This window comes from Rutilus rutilus (assembly GCF_951802725.1).
Source record: "Rutilus rutilus genome assembly, chromosome: 6".
Lineage (NCBI taxonomy): Eukaryota > Metazoa > Chordata > Actinopteri > Cypriniformes > Leuciscidae > Rutilus > Rutilus rutilus.
Genome location: NC_140214.1, coordinates 25,703,141 through 25,722,192, shown reverse-complemented (window position 1 = coordinate 25,722,192; position 19,052 = coordinate 25,703,141). Strand labels below are relative to the sequence as shown.

Genomic DNA, 19,052 nt, shown 5'->3' with positions numbered 1-19,052 from the left:
ACTGACAATTGATTGGTTGATTTACCGAAACAGGCCAATCAGGATGCTCTCTATCTTACATGCGCTTCATGAGGTACACACGCACACTAGCACACACACACAAGGTCTCTCCCATGCGCGCTCTTGCTCGCTCGCTCTAGATTCCGGGAGATTTTAACTCATTTGCGGGCATCAGGGAGCCGCTATCAATATGCGGGAGACTCCCGGAACTTCCGGGAGACTTGGGATGTCTGCCTTAAGACCATCCTTGATGCGAATCCCTTTACGCACAGTGCCAAATCCACCTTTGCCCAGCTTCTCCTTTGTACCGACAGCAAATGCAATTAAAAGTGAAGTAAAAGTAGTTGACATGACATAAACTGATATTTTTCAAATTCAAATATTTGTTTTATAATTAATATTTTCTAATTCTTATATTAGTATATGGTTATTTAATTAGCCTAATATCAACGAAGAGACAACAAGGGATTTTAAAATTCATTTGGCACACTGGAGGACTATTAAAGTGAACTGCAAAAAAGCTACATGGTGATGAAAAACCTAAATAAATGTGAACGCTGTTTTGGGTTATGGCAGTAAACTTACCCTTTTGCGGCATTTCTGTGGGACGCCCACTGGAACTGGAACACGTGGCAAAAGAGTCTGCTATTTGACTGTATTTAATAGGGAAAACTGTGAAAACGCAATTAAACAAACGATTATCCGTTTAAACTAAAAGTTGGACTCGATATAGTGTTCCTTACAAATTACCAAAGATCCAGTGATCCGCAGATATTGATATGCAGCCAGCAAGGGTGTTTCCTGACATTTAGCCTATATGTGTCGGATTTTGACGCTGGGGTAAAAGGCTATAAAGCAAATTTGCCTGTGAACGTATATATATATATATATATATATATATATATATATATATATATATATATATATATATACAGTGATATATATATATATATATAATTATATCATCAAGCCCTAAAACTTGTATAGTTTTTTGTCAGTGTTTATTTAAAAGCATCCAATTATGCATATAAAAATATAAGATGGTAAATATTGTCAATGCAAAATATAACAATATAATATATTGGGCACGTATGATTTTCAGGGGCGTCAGACAGGGGGTAACAGTGGAACTGAGTAACAGGGGCCCTTGGCGAAGATATATTGATATTGGTGTTGTGAGGGGCCCACCACTTGGTTCTGTGACCAGGGCCCAACATTTGGTGCTACTCCCTTGATGATTTTACCCCAAAATTCAAAATATTGACACAAAATGATAGCCTATGCAAATCCACGTTTTGCTGCCGGGTTGTTGTTTCTGTGAATAGCAGCTAAATAGCATTCAGTTGTCAATCTCAAAGTTCGTTCCCATTTTATTCACGCAGAGTATTTCATACTCTAAACGTGTCTCTGTTGCATCTAGCTGATACGTTCTGTGGTAAAATTTGTTCTTTGACAAGCAAAAATAATAATAAGGCTATACATTCCCTTTTTCAAAAAGAAGTAGTGAGTAAACCACATGTAATTTCCTATTGGTCAAGGTTTATTGGAACTCTTAATTGGAGTAAGGTATGGCTGTTACCTAATAAATATATTATTACAAATGAGGTCAAGGAAATTTCATTTAAGATATTGCACAAATTTTACCCCGCTAAACATTTTCTATTCAAGTTTAACAAAGACATAGATGTAAATTGTTCATTTTGTTTCTTGCAACCAGAAACTGTACCTCATATTTTTTTTGCCACTGTCAATATACAAAGAGGTTATGGTGGGAAGTTTCTAAATGTATAAACGACAAATTGGAATGCAACTTTCTTTTGTTATAGATCTATGCGCCAGAGAAACAAGCGCGCAGCCATCTCTAGAATACTATCTTTGAACTTCCGTTTTTTGCGGTCTCTGAAAAAGTAAAAAAGTTTCATTGACTTTATGCTGAGAGACCCTTGTTGCTCCTGTACTGTTGCTCAGTTCTCTGTCCGTCTGAGAGGAAGATGTTTAGTTTATTTTCGTGTGTTTCTCTGTCAAAGTTCTTGCCACCATTTTAATGTTTCGTACCAGTTCATAATGATTATGGAATAATGTCAGTTATCCACTAGAGGGCAGTGTCACTTGTGGCATGATGCTATAAGACATTTGGGAATTGGTAGGCTACTGATAGTTCTGATTTGACTTTTAGCATGAGCTCTTAAGTGGACTGTAGCCTCCTCATTTTAAACGTCCAGTAGCCAAATTTGTTGTCTGTCTGTAGCCTATATTGCCACAAAAAAAGACTAATTGGTATAGTAGACATGCAGTGGACACAGTAAATTTGTTGTTTTTGATATATTTTGTCTGCTGTGGTGAAAATAAACATTTCAATATATAGCCCATGGTTAATAGCCTATGAGATATATCAGGTATTGTATATGTAAATTGACTTTTGTATCTTGCTGTTTGTGTGAGTGACTCGTTGATCTGCTCAGTAGCTAGGCTACTTTGTGTCTGTGAGCTAAAAGCTTACTGTCTATGGGCTAAAAGCAGAAGGGGGATTGTTAGTCTGTTCTCTCCCTCCACCAGCAATCCTCTCTTGTAAGAGAAGGCGATCTCCAGGTGAGACAAGGCGATTCTACTGTTATGAAGGACAGAGATGACTGCCTAGCTGTGTCAAATCTAAAGAGTGAATATGTGCAGAGTTACCATTTGACCATGGATATGTAGCCTGCCTACTTGTCCTTTACCTGCTTCTTCATAACGTTTATGTTTGTGCAGTATGCATAATATAATATGTAGGTGTACCTTGTTTTTCCTGTGGTTTTCCAGACTGTAACATGACAGCCTAAAAGAAAAATAATGTTTTATTTTCCCACACTGATTTTGAAGCCTTTTCAGCCACATATCTTCTGCATAGACAGTAAAAGAAATGGAAACAGTGACCCCATTGGATTCAGCGGAGAAAAGTGAAGTCAAGTAGAAGCTCTAACTTCCTGATGGCTGACCGTACTGCGCATACTCAAACTGAGCTTGACGACATCGATGTGACGTGAGCAACCTGTCTGTCTTCTAGTAGCTGCATGTGCCAAGAGAAATCTGAATCATTCCCTTCCGAAACTTGCAGAGACGGAGAGCGTGAGTAGGAGGTGTCCATGAGCTAGGAGCAGGAGAAACTTTTGCTAAGTATTCTGATTAATTATTTTGTCATTTTGCCTCCACGTCCCGATTGCGCGCGAGCATCTCCTCCTGTCCATACGGTAATTTCTATACTGAGCGACAGAGAGTCGCGTGGTTATGACGCAATCGTTAGCCTATTTTTACAAAAACTGCTTCTACGGGGCCATAACGTAAGATACAAGGTAATGGAGCCTTTTATACATTTTCGTGTTTCTTTAGAAATAAATAATGGACAAATGGAGACATTAAACGCCTCAGATGTAAAGTTATTCGCTGTCAAAGTGAAGCCAAAATGAATGGGAGTCAATGGAATGCTAATAGCATGTGAGGGTCTGCTAATCAATGGCGGGCCCCGGGGAAGCTTCAGTTTTTTCTGAAACATTACCCCCTTGGATCTTCCGTCCTCTTAAAGGGAAGAGTAGAACATAGTGCTCTGTAGCTTTAAATCGTCATTCAACAGGATGATTCAAATGTCGCAATCTGAAATGAATCTGAAATCTGACGAATCTGAAATGTGACGAATCTGAAATCTGAAATGTCGTTGTGTTTTCTGAATTGTCGTTGTGTTTTCTGAATTGTTATTGTGTTTTCTGAATTGTTATTTTGTTTTCTAAATTGTCGTTGTGTTTTCTGAATTGTTATTTTGTTTTCTGAATTGTTATTTTGTTTTTGTAATTGTGATTTGTTTTGCACCTCTCGGCCACCGTAGTACGTGCTTATTTAGCCATTAACCACACAGATCCGTCTAATCAAATATGGAAAATAGAGTAATAACTACCACTAATACATTTAATTTGATATAACCCATTTTCTGATTTTTATAGTTCATTTAGGCTATGTGGCCCGTATATTTAGGCCCGTAACTACAGTATGTAGGGTTTGTTTCTGGTGGGACACTCATTAGTGGAGCAGCTCGATTGGCACGTTGTGTTCCTACGCTAATGCTGGCTTTTTAATCTAATGCTGATTGCTTTGGTAAATCGAATTAATAATTAAAGACATGTTTGCATGTATGTTGTATTGGGATTTTTCAGGAGGTTATGTACAGTATTTAACTGTATTTTTTTGTTGTTTAAGTGCTTATTAGCATTAGCTTATGGACACCCTATTTTACATGTATGTTAAAGTGCCTTATGTTTGGGCTTTCTTTTAAGTCCATAAATGTTTAATTGAAGCAAGGTCCAGCCACCACAGTTTCACAAAATCCTGTGGGAAACACATGATAGTGTTCTCTCAAAATAACAATCTCATTACCTTATTGTTAAAATACCTAAAATGTGTGCTTGGAAAAAGTGTTTTCTTCAGCCATGATCAGGTTTTTACTACCTCTGCCTCGTTTTGAGCCAGAAAAAAACCCTGGTTTACTACTTCCCAAATTCAGTTAATGATTTATCATAAACTTACTATCAAATACACGTGTACTAGTAGTATTAAGTCCAGTTAAGTGATGTCGAATGGCTTTTCAAAAAAGTACAGAGAACGGAGGAACAGTATCATCACAACCTGTGTCTGGATGGAGAGTGAACTACTGATGTTTCCTGTTTGGCTATTTTTTGGGGGAACCGATAAGTCTCAGTAGGTTGAGTTTGATGGGAAAGATAATATCACAAAACAGATTAAGACCTTTTAAGATAAATTATTTTCTGTTTGATGGGGATCAGTTAAAATAATGACAAACTAATCCAGTGCCTTTCAGTCATGTTGCTGTCAAAGACAAAGCTGCAGATGTCAATAGTTTAAATGGTGACAATAAATTAGATTATGTAGGCCTATAGTTCATGTTGAAGTAACTATTAATTCAGGTATTAGTACATGATTATTCATGTACTGTTTTTGTGAAGCATTACCAATTAATTAATAATCAAGAGTGTTTGCTGGACGAACTGATTAATTGATTGAAATATTAATTTAGCTACATCAAGTTAATCAGATTAACTAATACAAATATGAATCATTATTCACAACAAATTATGATTAATTATTAATATTTCGTCTTTGAGCTAATTTGATACACATCTTTCAGTCCATCCATTCATCCTCAGAAATGTTCAGGACCTGCAAGAGAAAAGCGATTTCATCCCCACATATTTTAAATGACAATAACTCTTGAATTGACATGAATTGCAATGCTCCCCCATAAGAGGGTGCAGACAAACGTATTTTTTTGTGTGTTTTTTTTCCTATATTGGTTATACTGATGTCTCTTAGTACTTTGCCTGACTATAATTATGAAACATACTCATAGATTTTTTTTATTATTTTTTTATTTCAACCCCTGTTGTAATAAAACAGAAACCCAATCACATCAATCTCTGTTCTTGAGTGTGAGATTTACCAGCAATGCTACCCTTGTGTTTGATCATTTATAATGACACTACTGCAAAATATGAACAGCATGTTTCTCTCATACTGGTAACTTATAAGGAGAAATAGAGTGATTCAGAGATGTAGATTCTTAGTTGGGGAAACATGTCAGACAAAGCTCGTATGGCCTGAAGTTGATGTGTATTTCTTTTAGGAACTCAACTATCCAAAGTGCATGCCTTCACCAGATCTGTGAAGAAAAACATTAGAATAATGTAACTAAGTCAAAAGCAACAAGACACGGCTATAAAATCTTCACATTTTTAACAAAATCATTGTAGGAAATCATAGACACATTCTATACCTGGTACACCCTGGCCAGTCTCGAAGGTCTTTTCAATCATGTCCATGTACGGTTTAGTCAGGAATTCCTCCAGAGATTTAGTAGATTTTTGAAGGCATTTAGTGGAATCAGAGAAAAGGAGGTTTCTTTCACCCTCTGACTTGAACAGGCTTTTTGATGTCTGAAACATGGGGGAGAGAATTTAACGATAAGACAAAATTTCAAAACAGGTCCAGTAACACAAAAGATGCTGCTTTAAATACAAGTAGATAAAACGTGAACAGGACCGGAGCTTTACATGACATCTCCTACCTGTGCTAGTTTCAACATCACAAAAGATAAAATGCAGAATCTGTGAAAGAGGAAAAATGAGATCCACAGGAAAATCTACACAGAACTGCAATGAACTCACTTGAGCCGCCTCCAGAATGGACACCACATCATCGCGTACATCTTCCCTAGTGACCACAGCATGAGCCGGCACACTGGCAAGGCTACATTCAGCAAATTCAGAGAATTTGAATGTTTTGTCAGGTGATCCAGGGCAGATCAGTTCAAATTCATCTGACTTCAGTTGCTTAGCCCAGTCTGGTCCTTTACCTAAAAAGATATAGAGAAGGAACCAGACCAGAAAAATCTTTTAATATTTAAAAATGTGACACTATGAAAAGTGTGAAGATTTATTAATCGACGTAAACCACACTAACCATCTGTGTAATCCCCAACAATTGTGTGCTTGATAAAAGCAACTTCACCAGCTTTTTCTGCAAGACACCTACAAGAAGAGTGAGATTATGGTGTATTTATATTATGGATTGGAGTCAGCATACAGATCTAAAAAACATATTTCCCTTTCCATTCTAGTCTACGGTCCATTACCTGAAAGCCCCGTCATAGCCATAATAGATCTCTGCAGAAGAGGCTTTGCACTTGCTCTCATCTCCAACTGCCCTTCCACTTCCTTTACACAGTTCACACATGCTTGATGCAGGATCAGCACCAGGAGCGCAGCCTTTACTGAAGAATGTGTCTGAGAAATGAAGACAAAAATGTCATTTTATGCAATTACATGAACTAAATCTGAAGGAATCAATAGAAAACATGAAGTAACCAGCTGAGAATACACACTCAGTGATACTCACATAGGGTACAGTCAGGTGTTCTGCCACATATGACTGAATCTGGGACTTTCCAACCAGCATTGCGGTTCAGGCCAGTGTGGCAGGACTTTCTTCCTCGCAGTTTACTCCACGTTACACCCGAGCCCTTACGCACAACCGCCACAACATGGTAACTTGAGGCCTCTGTGCACATCACAGAAATGTTCATTGCAGGATTATCGGATCAAGTATAGAAAACTGTTGTCAGACAACTGATGAGAAAATGCAGACTAGAGCTTCACAAAAGTGGAAGTATGTAATACTTGCCTCCACTAACGGGACAGCTTTCTGCGAGGAAGGAGAGAATAACATTTTAGATTTCATCAAACATGTAAATTCTGACTAATAGGTTTCTTATGAATTGATTCATGAAATATGAGGTAGCGTTCATTCTTACCTTGAATATACTGCTCAGCCATGACTGGAACTAGACCGCACTTTCCAGCAATATATACCTGGCCACCATCAGCTGCAAAGGCATCTGCTTCTCCACGCTTTAGTGAAAATAAAACAGAATATTAACCTACAGGTGGACAGCAAGTAAAGATGATTGACATCAACCTCAGCACTCATCCATGTGAGGCAATAATACCATGACTTTCTGGATGCACTCTTCCACAGATGATGCCCTTCTGCACTCCAAACGAGGAATCTGTAAACCGTCACACTTCTGTTGCTCTGCGTGGCTAATAGTACACCATTGAATTTTACGGTCCGGAGCCGGTGCTTGCGGGCTCCCAGCTGATGAGAAATTATACATATATACAATATACAATCATGCTTTTCAAGTAAATGTCAAGAACTACAAACTCAGGGCCCCAAAAGTGCTTGACACCTAAGTCAGCCTTAAAATGGGGAATCTGCAAACACATGATGCTAGAGCATTTCTCAGAACTCATTTTTTAGTGTGTGTGCAGATAGTACACATAAAGTTCACACAAAAAATGTGGTAACACTTTATTTTACAGTGTCATTGTTACATAATTACATATAGTTACTATAGTAATAATTATGCATAATTACATGCAACTAACCCTAAACCAAACCAAACCATAATCCTAACCGTATAATAAGTACTTAAATGTTTAATTACAGTGTAACAAAGACACTTTAAAATAAGTGTAACCAAAAATCCTAAATAAAATATATTTTTAGCATTTAAAGGGTTAGTTCACCCCAAAATGAAAATTTTGTCATCATTTACTCACCCTCGTCGTTCGAAATCCGTAAGACTTTAATTCATCTTTGAAACATAAATGAAGATATTTTAATGAAATCTGAGAGATATATGTCCCTCCGTTGACAGCCTACGCAACTACCACTTTGACGATTCAAATAGTTCATAAAGAGATCGTAAAACTAATCAATATGAATCGAGCTGTTTTGTCCAAATTTTCTGAAGGGAGGTTCATTCTCATGTGTTACGCAGGCAGCTTGTTTGAGCTTCATCAAGAACCAATAAGGTTCATTCTCACATGTCAAGCAAGTACATTTGAGCTTGTTTATGTTCGCTGATCAATGTCTATATGTGAATAAAAGCCTAAATTCAATCGGTTCATCTTATAAAGCGATCATGTCTCTTCAGAAAAAGATCATATGGATTAGTTTGTTGATCTCTTTATGAACTTTTTGAAGTGTCAAAGGGCCTTATGTTGCACCCAGCGCAATTGACTTTGTACACCGACGCATGTATCATTCCTATTTTGCACCCGCGCACAGCGGACTTTTCCCTCCACAGACGCACGTCGGTAAACTCGGAAATACACTTGCGCTCCCCGGGGCGGTTCAGCGCAAAGAGGAGGTGTGTTCCGGCACAAACGTTCCCTGATGCTATTTTGCAGGTTTAGAAAACAATTCCGCCACTGACCAGGAAAAACCTAGTCTAAAGTCAGTGGCGCGTTGCGCATGTTATTCATATGCTATTTTAAGGGCGCATGCTTGGCCATAATCAATGTAACGTGTGCACAACGCGCATACACTTTGATTCTCTACTCTACACAGAAGCAGCAGTTTTCATTTTTGCAAATCATACATTATTACAAAAGATAGATAGATAGATAGATAGATAGATAGATAGATAGACAATTTATTATAAAAGCATACATCTAGCTTACACATTTACCTAAATTATCATACGCCTGTTTAACCGAAGTTAATTTGGGTGTGTTTCTCCATCCCCAATGTAACTTCTCTCTCTTTTACAGCCGTGACGAGAACGTCGGTCTCCTTGGCTATGAACCGCTCCTGGCGTGCGCCTGGCAAATCCGCCGTTACAATAGCAATCCGCCATGGAAAAAGCGCGTCTGCTCTTAAAGGGAATGTGAGATGACGCTCTGATTGGTTTATTTCACGTTACGCCCAAACCACATCTATGAATAATGAAGCTACTTCAGTTCAGACCAACCCATTTTAGATTTGCGTCGGACGCAAGAGTCATTTATCCCGCCGGTATAATAGCAACAGCGCCCAAGACCCGCCCACAAAGTTACTTGCGTTTCGCGCTTGATACTTGCGTTTCAGATCGTTAAAATAGTGCCCAAAGTGTCAATGGACGGACAGAAATCTCTCAGATTTCATTAAAAACACCTTCATTTGTGTTCCGAAGATGAACAAAAGTCTTGTGGGTTTAAAACGACATGAGGGTAAGTAACTGATGACAATTGTTTTTCCCTTCAATGCATGCTAAATAATTAAAATAAATGTTGTTTAATGCATGTTAATGTGTGGCTTCATTGTCCCCAAATTTTTTTTTTGGCACACTGTATACATTCACATGTATTTTTGGTATAATTGTGTCACCTTTAAGGGCACGCATGGCCTCATAAAAATCTTGTTTCAGGTAGAGAAAGGAGTCTGTGATCTTTGGGAGCTCCACCAGGCCAGATGCAGAGTCTGAGAATATCAGGTCTTTACCCCCAAAAGCATCAGAAGAGAAAAGATCTGAATCCTGTTGAACATAACAAGAGACTTTCATTGTCTCCTGAGTTACAGGGTGAAATATCTAGATTTAGATCAATATTTCTCACTTTCTTAAAACAATGATAGAGTCTTTCTTTAGTAATAATGTAGTATGGTGAAATTAAAAGTTACTGATGCAGCATCTATTGCAATGACATACCGGAACCAGTGTAAGGGCTTTATAAATGCGCTGTGAATCAGCATCCTTGTGGGCGATGACAGCACGGGGAGGCTCTTTGCCGAGGTGACAGTCCTTGTACTGCTCAACATCTTTCCTAGTGCCGTCCATGCACAACAGCTGGTAGTCCTTGCTCTCACTCTCACTCACTTAGGATTTCAGATAAGACAAGAAAATCAGCAACCTTGGAATCATAACCTCCTGCAACAACTCTAATATCTTTAACAGTTTTGTGACAGTCGATCATATTTTAGATTTTGACAAAAGATATCACTGACCTGGGATTCCATCTTGGCAAATAAAGGCAACGTCTCCATCACCCCTTTTCATGCACCTGGAAAGGATGCATGAGTTATATTTTTGTTTATACAGAGAGAAGACAATGGAAATATGAGTGTATTAGTGTGGAAGGCTCATACTGGAAAGCTGGAAGGCAAATATGACCCTGTGAGCAGCTGCAGTCATCCTGGCAACCTGAGCACAGGTTTGGATATACGGCTTTTGGTATTCCAGGAATACAACTGCTTTTGAAGAACTGTGACACAGCTGGAGAACACAAAAAAAGTGCCCCATTATTCAGTTATACATGAATTACAAAACAATTCACATAACCAAAAATCACATTTACAGTTTTTCTGAAACCCCATTCTCTGAACCAAATTCTCAATAGCCTAAACAAATTTGTCGAATAAATCACTCTTTCTGTAAAACATTAAACAAGTTCAGGTAGTTAAACACTGTTTGCAAATATCATGCCCTTTTTTTTCAAAACTCTAAACGCATTCTCACTCACTAAAACACATTTTGCACTGTGATGCACTTTTGATTCAAAACACTAAACACAGGCAGGCAAAAGTTAAACACAACTACAACACAGTTGTCATCGTTTACACACAACGACTCAAAATTGTTCACACTTATTTCTAATGATGTGGCCAAACAAACTGTACATAATACAAGTCAGTTCAGAGTCCCAAAATTTACTCAAAATGTTGGAATGAATGTTGATACCAAAACAATGGAAACAATATAAGAGGGAGAGAAGGAAGTGGATGAGTTAGAGGAGGTGAACACGCATGAAGAGGATGTGGACGAGAACGAGCAAGGTGCGGGCAGTGTTGTCAAGGCTGGATCTGGCTTTAGGGTTTTTCCCTTTGCCTGAGATGACATTGCCTGAGATGTGGAGAAACTCCTCCGGCCGGACCAACATGAAGACACGATGCTGAAGCAGAATCAATCTCTCTCACTGACCTTAGTGTACTGTAACATGCTTTTCATTTAGAGTTTTTTACTGTAACCTTTTTGTCTTTTGCAGTTGGGTCACTGTATTTTCACAGTATGCAAGTACTGAATATACAGACATTCAATACTATTCAATATTCAGTACAATACTATACTTGTAGTGCATACAGTATACAATTTATTCACCTTACTACTGTAAGTTGTCATTACTATACTTTTTTACGTAATTGCAAAAGTTGTTTACTTTGTTACAATATAATAAATAATTTTTCTGTAAACTGCATGCTTAGGATTCTGTGTTCTCCATTTTTGATGTAGTGTGTATATCTGTAGTGTTTATGATATTGACACGCTGTGTGTATGATCTGAGAGCATTGTTTGATTTTGAGCACAGATAAAATGGTTTTGATTTTGCCAGAGTCGTCAGATGTTCTCTGAATGTGGTTTGAAAATTTGGTTTTGTGTTTAAGGTTTTGAGAAAGTGAGTGATGGTTTCAAGAAATGTGTTTTAGCAATTCAGAAAAACTGTAATTAAATTTTATTTCACTTTTCGTAAGTATTTTAGAACTTCAACTTTTTTTTTTTTTTCAGTTAGTTTTTTTGTTTAAGCTTTTTCAGTTTAAGGTTTTCATCTAATGTTTATATTTTTTATTTTTACCGTTATTATCCCAGCTTATCATACAACTACTCGCCTAAATAAATGATAAAATATTGATTTGAGTTTTTAATTATTTTATCATTTTTCCTGTATATTATTTTAAAAGCTGTCTCTGAGAAAAAGAAAAAAAAGTCCATGTACAAAACAATTGGTCTAGCAACAAGATGAACACTGCACCAGTATTACAGCATACTGAAGCCCTCTAAAGGCTATTGTTAGAACAATAGATACATGAGACTCAAGATGGCGGCAGTTTTGTGAAACGAGAGTCTGTGGTGTGATACGAGAGACACATACTTAGTAAGTGCTGCTGGTTTCAGTTGCATGGATGAGTGGACTGATATACAGCGTATATCATCGCTGTATATCATCCTCTTCATCCTCTTCATGCGTGTTCACCTCCTCTTACTCATCTTCTTCCTTCTCTCCCTCTTATATTGTTTCCATTGTTTTGGTATCAACATTCATTGCAACATTTTGAGTAAATTTTGGGACTCTGAACTGACTTGTATTATGTACAGTTTGTTTGGCCACATCATTAGAAATAAGTGTGAACAATTTTGAGTCGTTGTGTGTAAACGATGACAACTGTGTTGTAGTTGTGTTTAACTTTTGCCTGCCTGTGTTTAGCGTTTTGAAACAAAAGTGCATCACAGTGCAAAATGTGTTTTAGAGTGAGAATGCGTTTAGAGTTTTGAAAAAAGAGTGCATGATATTTGCAAACAGTGTTTAACTACCTGAACTTGTTAATGTTTTACAGAAAGAGTGATTTATTCGACAAATTTGTTTAGGCTATTGAGAATTTGGTTCAGAGAATGGGGTTTAGTGTTTTAGCAAACTGTCAATATCAGGAAATACCAGGCCACTAAATGCCAGTATTTCAGAGAGCCATATAATAATAATCCACATATGATCTCCAAATAGAGCCAAACTTACCCCTCTCAAGAGGCATGTCATCAGGACCATCCCATTCAATTATCCTGTCTCTAACCAGTCGTCCAATAGGTAAATCCCAGCCTCCAGGCCGTTGATAACAACTGTGGCAGGAAGTCTTTCCCTTGAGATCTTTGATACTGAAGTCAGAGACACGCTTTACCACAGCTACAGCATAACAGGGCTCTAGAGAAGAAGTGAAGCAGAGAGGAGGGGAACAGACTCAAAAACACATCTGACAGAAACCACTCACTGCTAAATTGAAACATGTTTAGAAAGGATTTCAGCATGTACAGGAAGATGACGCATTATACAATATATTATTAAAGGAAACAAATGGAAACATTTGCTAACATAGTTGTTATAGCACAAATGAAAACCATGAACATCATTGTGTCATTATTATTTATTTGAAAAAGTGTCATTAATGTGAAATACTAAATCAAATATTGGTAACACTTTACAATAAGATTCCATTTGTTAACATTAACTATATTAGTTAACATGAATTAACAATTAAAAATATGTCTAAAGCATTCATTAATCTTAGTTAATATTTGTTTCCACATTTACTAATGCATTATTACATTCAAAAGTTGTGTCTGTTCAAATTATTTAATGGGCCTGAGCAAACATGAACTAACAATGAATTGTATTTTATTACCTCTATAAAGCCAACTGAATCATATTTGATACGCACATTTCTAAGGTATTTAAATAATCAACATGCTCAAAACTGTGCTGAAAAACCTGTTGAACACAATCTACAACATTCTATTGTCTGATTGATTGTTGTGTGTGTGTGTGTGTGTGTGTGTGTGTGTGTGCGCATTTTAAGCTATTCTGTAATAAAGATCTCACTGATTAACTTTAAAAGCTATCGGAATTTCTTTTTGCATATTAACATCATCTACTGCACTTTTTTCCTCCTCAAGTTATGAGCTCCATATTCTCCTTATGTATCAAATATGATGCTCAACAAAAAACCACATATGCAAGAAGATTTTTTTGATTTTTTAAAGATTTTGTCTATAATTCTATAAACTCTTGCATTTAAAAAAAACAAAACGTTAAAGTAACGTTAACAAAAATGAATAAATACTGTAACAAATGCATTGCTCATTGTTAATGATCCATCTGAATTACACAATAGGCTACATCTTTTTACTTATATTTTTAATTCAATTGATTGTCAATTAGCAATAAACCTTGTATTTAGATTGAAATATAATACTCAATTGGTCTATAGGTTATGATGATAAATGAAGATGTTCGAATCATTGAACTCCATGAATTATGAATTATAATAATTATTTCATGAAAAAAAAAAAAAAAACATTTGTGTGTGTGTGTGTATATATATATATTCTCTTCATCAACACCACAATAAAATATTTACCTGTTTTAGATTTCTCTGCAATGATAGGACGGAGTTCATAAGGTTTGAGTCCACCGAAGTAAACATGTTCTCCATCAGCAGTTACAGCATCTACCTCACCTTTCTGTGAATTATATATTCAATTTAAGGAAAATGCTATAGTTTAAACTGAACAAAACCCCCAAGGGTGAGTGAGGTAAAACAATACACGTTTTATTACCTCGATGCTCTTTATGCAGTCAGTTATAGAAGGCTGTTGAACACACTCAAGATCTGCTGATTTGCTTGTAAGGTGTTTGCATTTATCCAGCTCTTTCTGTGTTGTCACACACCATTTGACTTTCTGAGCACTGGCTGAGGGCAGTGCCACAACTGCAAAGAAAACATTCAGTGATAAACACAATGATTAAATAAGAACTGAAGATGAAAATAACAACATCAAAGATGAGAATTACCAAGGCAGCCCAGCAATGAGATGAGGAGGATGTTCATATTAGGCCGTCACCAGGGATTTCTGGTAGGAGGAGACATGAGAGAACAGGCTTTTTATAGGAGGTCTGGAAGCACTAGTGGGTTGGGTCAGGCAAACACAAGACATCATCATCATCATCATCATCATCATCATCATCATCATCATCGTTTGCTCATTTCTCAATATCTGCTTGTGCAGGCAGTGAGCCAGTTCACATTTGCAAAGTGGCCATTTTCTTTTTCTTTTTCCATGGAAATTCCCTGGTGCAGCTAATGTTAATGTCGAACAATTTAAAAAAAAAAAACATTAGCTTTCTCTTTTATATAAATAAATAGTAGAACGGTACAATTATACTGTACATTCACCTAGAAAATCACATTTTCATTAAAATCTACCTTCATTATATATCCAATATAGTGTGTTAGTGTGATTTTATTGTTTTTAGTTTAACATGCACAACAAAAATATGATTATTGAAATTGTAGTTTGTAGTTTTGAGTGCAAAACCACATTTATGCAACTGGACTTTTAACTCAAAACTTATAGTTAAGGTAAAGTCTCCCCTACTGCTGTATGCATCAGCATAAAAGTGTGTGTTGATTTATCCAAACACAGTCTAGATTCACATTCCTTACATGCTCCTTGACATGATTAACTCATCTTATGGTGGATATCATCATTTGTAAAGACATTTGCCCAGAGTAAACATTGTCTCTGTTCAGAGACCGTTGCATGTGTGTGCTTAGAAATCAGTTGATTGGTTTGTATTTGACTTTTGTACACTGTAAATATTACTCAATGCAAAAGTGTAAAGTACAAACTGATAGAAGTTCAGCAAATAAACCAAAAAGCCTTTTATGTCAGAAGAGTGATGGTGTCCAGATTAAACATTACTAAATCACAGAAATCACACCAGTGTGTCACTGGCATTGCACAACTCTGGGCTTTCCAGAGAGAGAATGGGACTGAAAAAACAACAAACCGTGCCAGTTATAGTTCTTGCGAAATACAATAAATGCATTTTGACTACAATTTGACATACAACAATGACTAAAATTAAATGCATTATCTGGCATGTCATTTGCACTATCAACATTGACTCTTTTTAGTTTCAGTCTTCTATCCCAAAGAAAAAGAAAACGTTTGTTTATAAAAGGCAGTATTATGAATTTAGAGCAGTGATTTTCAATCTTGGTATTGCATTGACTTGGATTCACTGGCCTACAGAATATAATCCCACATTTGAACCCTGGTAGTAATTGGGAAAGAAATCCTGTATTGGGTCAATGACAAATGAATTTTTGCACAATAAAGAATAGGAAAAATCTTTTACAATCTGCATGTGCCAAGTTATAAGAAATGGACTCTTTGCTGGTATCATATGCACTTCTCAGCCATTTTCAGTTTAAATGTAATTAAAATGTAAATGTCATGTGGAAAAAAGTAGTGCACACATCTTAATAATTTCAAGGTAAAATGTTGTTACAAATATCATGAATTATTAATAAATATCATGTTTTCATTAATCACATCACGTGACATTTTACATATTGATCTATCCTTTTTCTTGTCGCAAAAAGGTCAAATTATATGATATTTTAACAGACTTATTGACCTTGACAACAGGGTTATTACGGTTAACTAAAACTAAAACCATAAAAAATGTCATTACTTTAAATAAAGTAAACATTAACTGAAATAAAATATTCCAAAAAATGAAACTTATATTACAGCTCGACACGTCAACATTTCACATTGTCATTTAGTTTAAGATAACTAATACAAAATAAAAAAATAAATTAAAACTATATATAAATATTACAGGAAAACCATTTCCTGTTTAGTTTTTTTCCTGCATGTTAATTGCATTGCATGACCTTGATTTGATTGACATGCATTTTTCAAATATTACAGTTTTTCTCGATTGCTTAAACACATTTCTTGAAACTATGCCTCGTATTCTCAAAACAGTAAACACAAATCCATAACGTCTCACCCAATTTCCCAAACATCCTATTTTCAGGTCAAAATGAAGCTCTACACTCAAAACCATTCACTCTGGCTGAAAAACCAAACTTTGCCCTCAGACAGGACACACAAGCCCTCATAATCACACACACTACAACATAGTCTAACACACTGGTGCAATAAATTCAAAACAACATTTCCAAAACTGGTAAGTTATGTTACTTGTGGTCCCCCCCCCCTCACAAACCTTTTCACATGATGAACACAAAACCAATGGATACATTGGCACATTTTTATTCATTCATGTACTACATAGTACAACACACACACACAAAACAAAACAAAAAATTTTTCCCTGTTTTACTTTTTTTTATTTTTTGTTCTCTCCTCTAAATTTTTTTTTATATTTACTTACAGTAAGATGTGTGTGACCATCATGTGACAGTAAAAAAACACACACAAACCTTATTCTAATATGGAATTGTATTGGAATGGTAAAGAGTGTTGTTACGTGACAGGAGGGCCTCCACTCAAGGAGACAATATGATGAACACTAGTCTAAGAATGTTCCACATATGGTTGAAATACCATCATTTGCCTAGAAAGATAAAATTATGGGAGTCAAGACTATAAAGGAGAAAGGATGCCCACCCTTCACTGTCACACTCTGTGCCACACTGTGTGACTGTACGACTGCTGGCCTTTTCTTGAAAGAAAATACACCTCATCAAAGACTATTGGAAATGTTTGTCTTTTATTCAGTGATAGAATTTTGTTTGCCACCACACCTCCCTGAAGGCTCTCGAGGCGACGGTAAAGCGACTCAAATTTGGCCTTACTCGTAGCCCAGCCTCCCTCACAGTCATACCATTGATAAAGACATGGGCAACTAGAGTGGCTTGAATTTCATCTGAGACTGCTTGTCTTCTTGCCCTTCCTCCTCCTCCTCCTTATCCCTCCTCCATCTCTTCCTTCATGTCTTTCTGGATCCATTGTTCCAAAACTCAATAAACTGATTTTGGCCCTTTTATCTATCTATTGAAGGATATGATTGATGTGTGTTCAATTTTGACTCTTAGTGTTTCCACTTGGGTAATTGTGTGCTAACTGAGCTGAAGCTGTGCTGACTTGAGTGAACAATATTGAATGCTAGTGCTTTCTATATGACAACATGGTCTAGGCAATGAGAAATTAAGGGATTTGTGTGTAGAGTTTTGCAGTGACAGTTCAACAAATCTGACTCATGTGTCTAAACAGGGAATAGTGTTTATAGTTTAGTGAAATGGGTGTGCTTTTTGATAAATGGCATTATAGTTTTGAAATTTTAGTTCAAAAGCCTGGTTATAGTGTTTAAGCAATCGAGAAAAACTGTAATAAGCAGTGATAAGCGGTTAAATTAAAATATTATTATTCACAATATTATTAAGAATCTCATTCTTTTAATTGGCTTTTTGGAGACTTTTTTTGGAGACAACAAACTTTGACTTTACCAGGTCCAGCTGTCTATGAACTCTAACCTCGGACACTCCACTATCTGAAGGAGATAACAGACAGGCTTCAAGCAGATGCTCAGCTCCATGAAACATTTTCCAGGGATACAGAGCCACTGTTTGAAGAGATCATGTGCCATACAATGATATGCTCATAAATGGCAGATCATGAAAAATATGGCAACATGTATTTGACTGAAAACATACTAAAAGCATATGCATGTCCTTCTCTTCAAGCATGTCAGACTAGGAAATCAAGGTTGCAGTACTTCAATAGGAAAATGTATACAGTCTCTCGATCGACACTGCATGATCTTGAATTTTGAGCTAATACTTCAACAGCTATCGTTTGTTTCATGCAGACTGCGGTCGCATTTAGCAGCACATTAACTGGTTTCTGAGAATGAACAAAGGTGACTGAGATTCAGCTCCCTTATGTAACCGCTCTTAGATAGTGTACTGGAGCACTTTACGAGATCTGAGCAGGGGCGTCAGACAGGGGGTAATAGTGGAACTGAGTAACAGGGGCCCTTGGCGAAGAGGGGGCCCACAAAAATATATTGATATTGGTGTTGTGAGGGGCCCACCCCTTGGTTCTGTGACCGGGCCCCAACATTTGGTGCTACGCCCCTGGATCTGAGCATGCCGTTATATTGCGCTGGTACTAATACTAGATACTGATCAGTGCTGGTGTTCAAGTCTGAGAATCTCTCGGTTTCGATTCTACATTCCCAAGTATGAGTACAGCTGTGCCTGTATGTGCAAATCCTGTGGTTGACTGACCTGAGTGTTTGACCAGCTGCAGCTATTTAACTTAGCCC

General features: G+C 36.8%; 1 protein-coding gene across 1 annotated transcript; it reads right to left on the bottom strand.

The window, feature by feature from the left end:
* Positions 1-5,392: 5,392 nt before the first annotated feature.
* On the bottom strand, positions 5,393-14,888 carry LOC311292444 (serotransferrin-1-like). The gene is made up of 17 exons (XM_084412113.1): positions 14,757-14,888; positions 14,522-14,673; positions 14,323-14,425; positions 12,927-13,109; positions 10,510-10,636; positions 10,369-10,424; positions 10,073-10,239; positions 9,754-9,901; positions 7,547-7,695; positions 7,352-7,448; positions 7,222-7,242; positions 6,937-7,098; positions 6,674-6,824; positions 6,502-6,569; positions 6,207-6,394; positions 5,816-5,975; positions 5,393-5,701 (listed from the first exon to the last, which is right to left on the bottom strand). Exons 1-17 carry the CDS (start codon positions 14,791-14,793, stop codon positions 5,670-5,672), a joined length of 2,001 nt encoding a protein of 666 aa, XP_084268239.1. The 5' UTR covers positions 14,794-14,888; the 3' UTR covers positions 5,393-5,669.
* Positions 14,889-19,052: the final 4,164 nt, after the last annotated feature.

Bases quoted from the DNA above. Each gene is read 5' to 3' on its own strand.
- LOC311292444 (XM_084412113.1), bottom strand. From the start codon at position 14,793: ATGAACATCCTCCTCATCTCATTGCTGGGCTGCCTTG. The intron at 7,099-7,221 runs GCAAGTATTACA...TGATGTGCACAG, and splicing joins AAGCTGTCCCGTTAGTGGAG to AGGCCTCAAGTTACCATGTT. The intron at 6,570-6,673 runs GTAATGGACCGT...CTCTTCTTGTAG, and splicing joins GGCTATGACGGGGCTTTCAG to GTGTCTTGCAGAAAAAGCTG.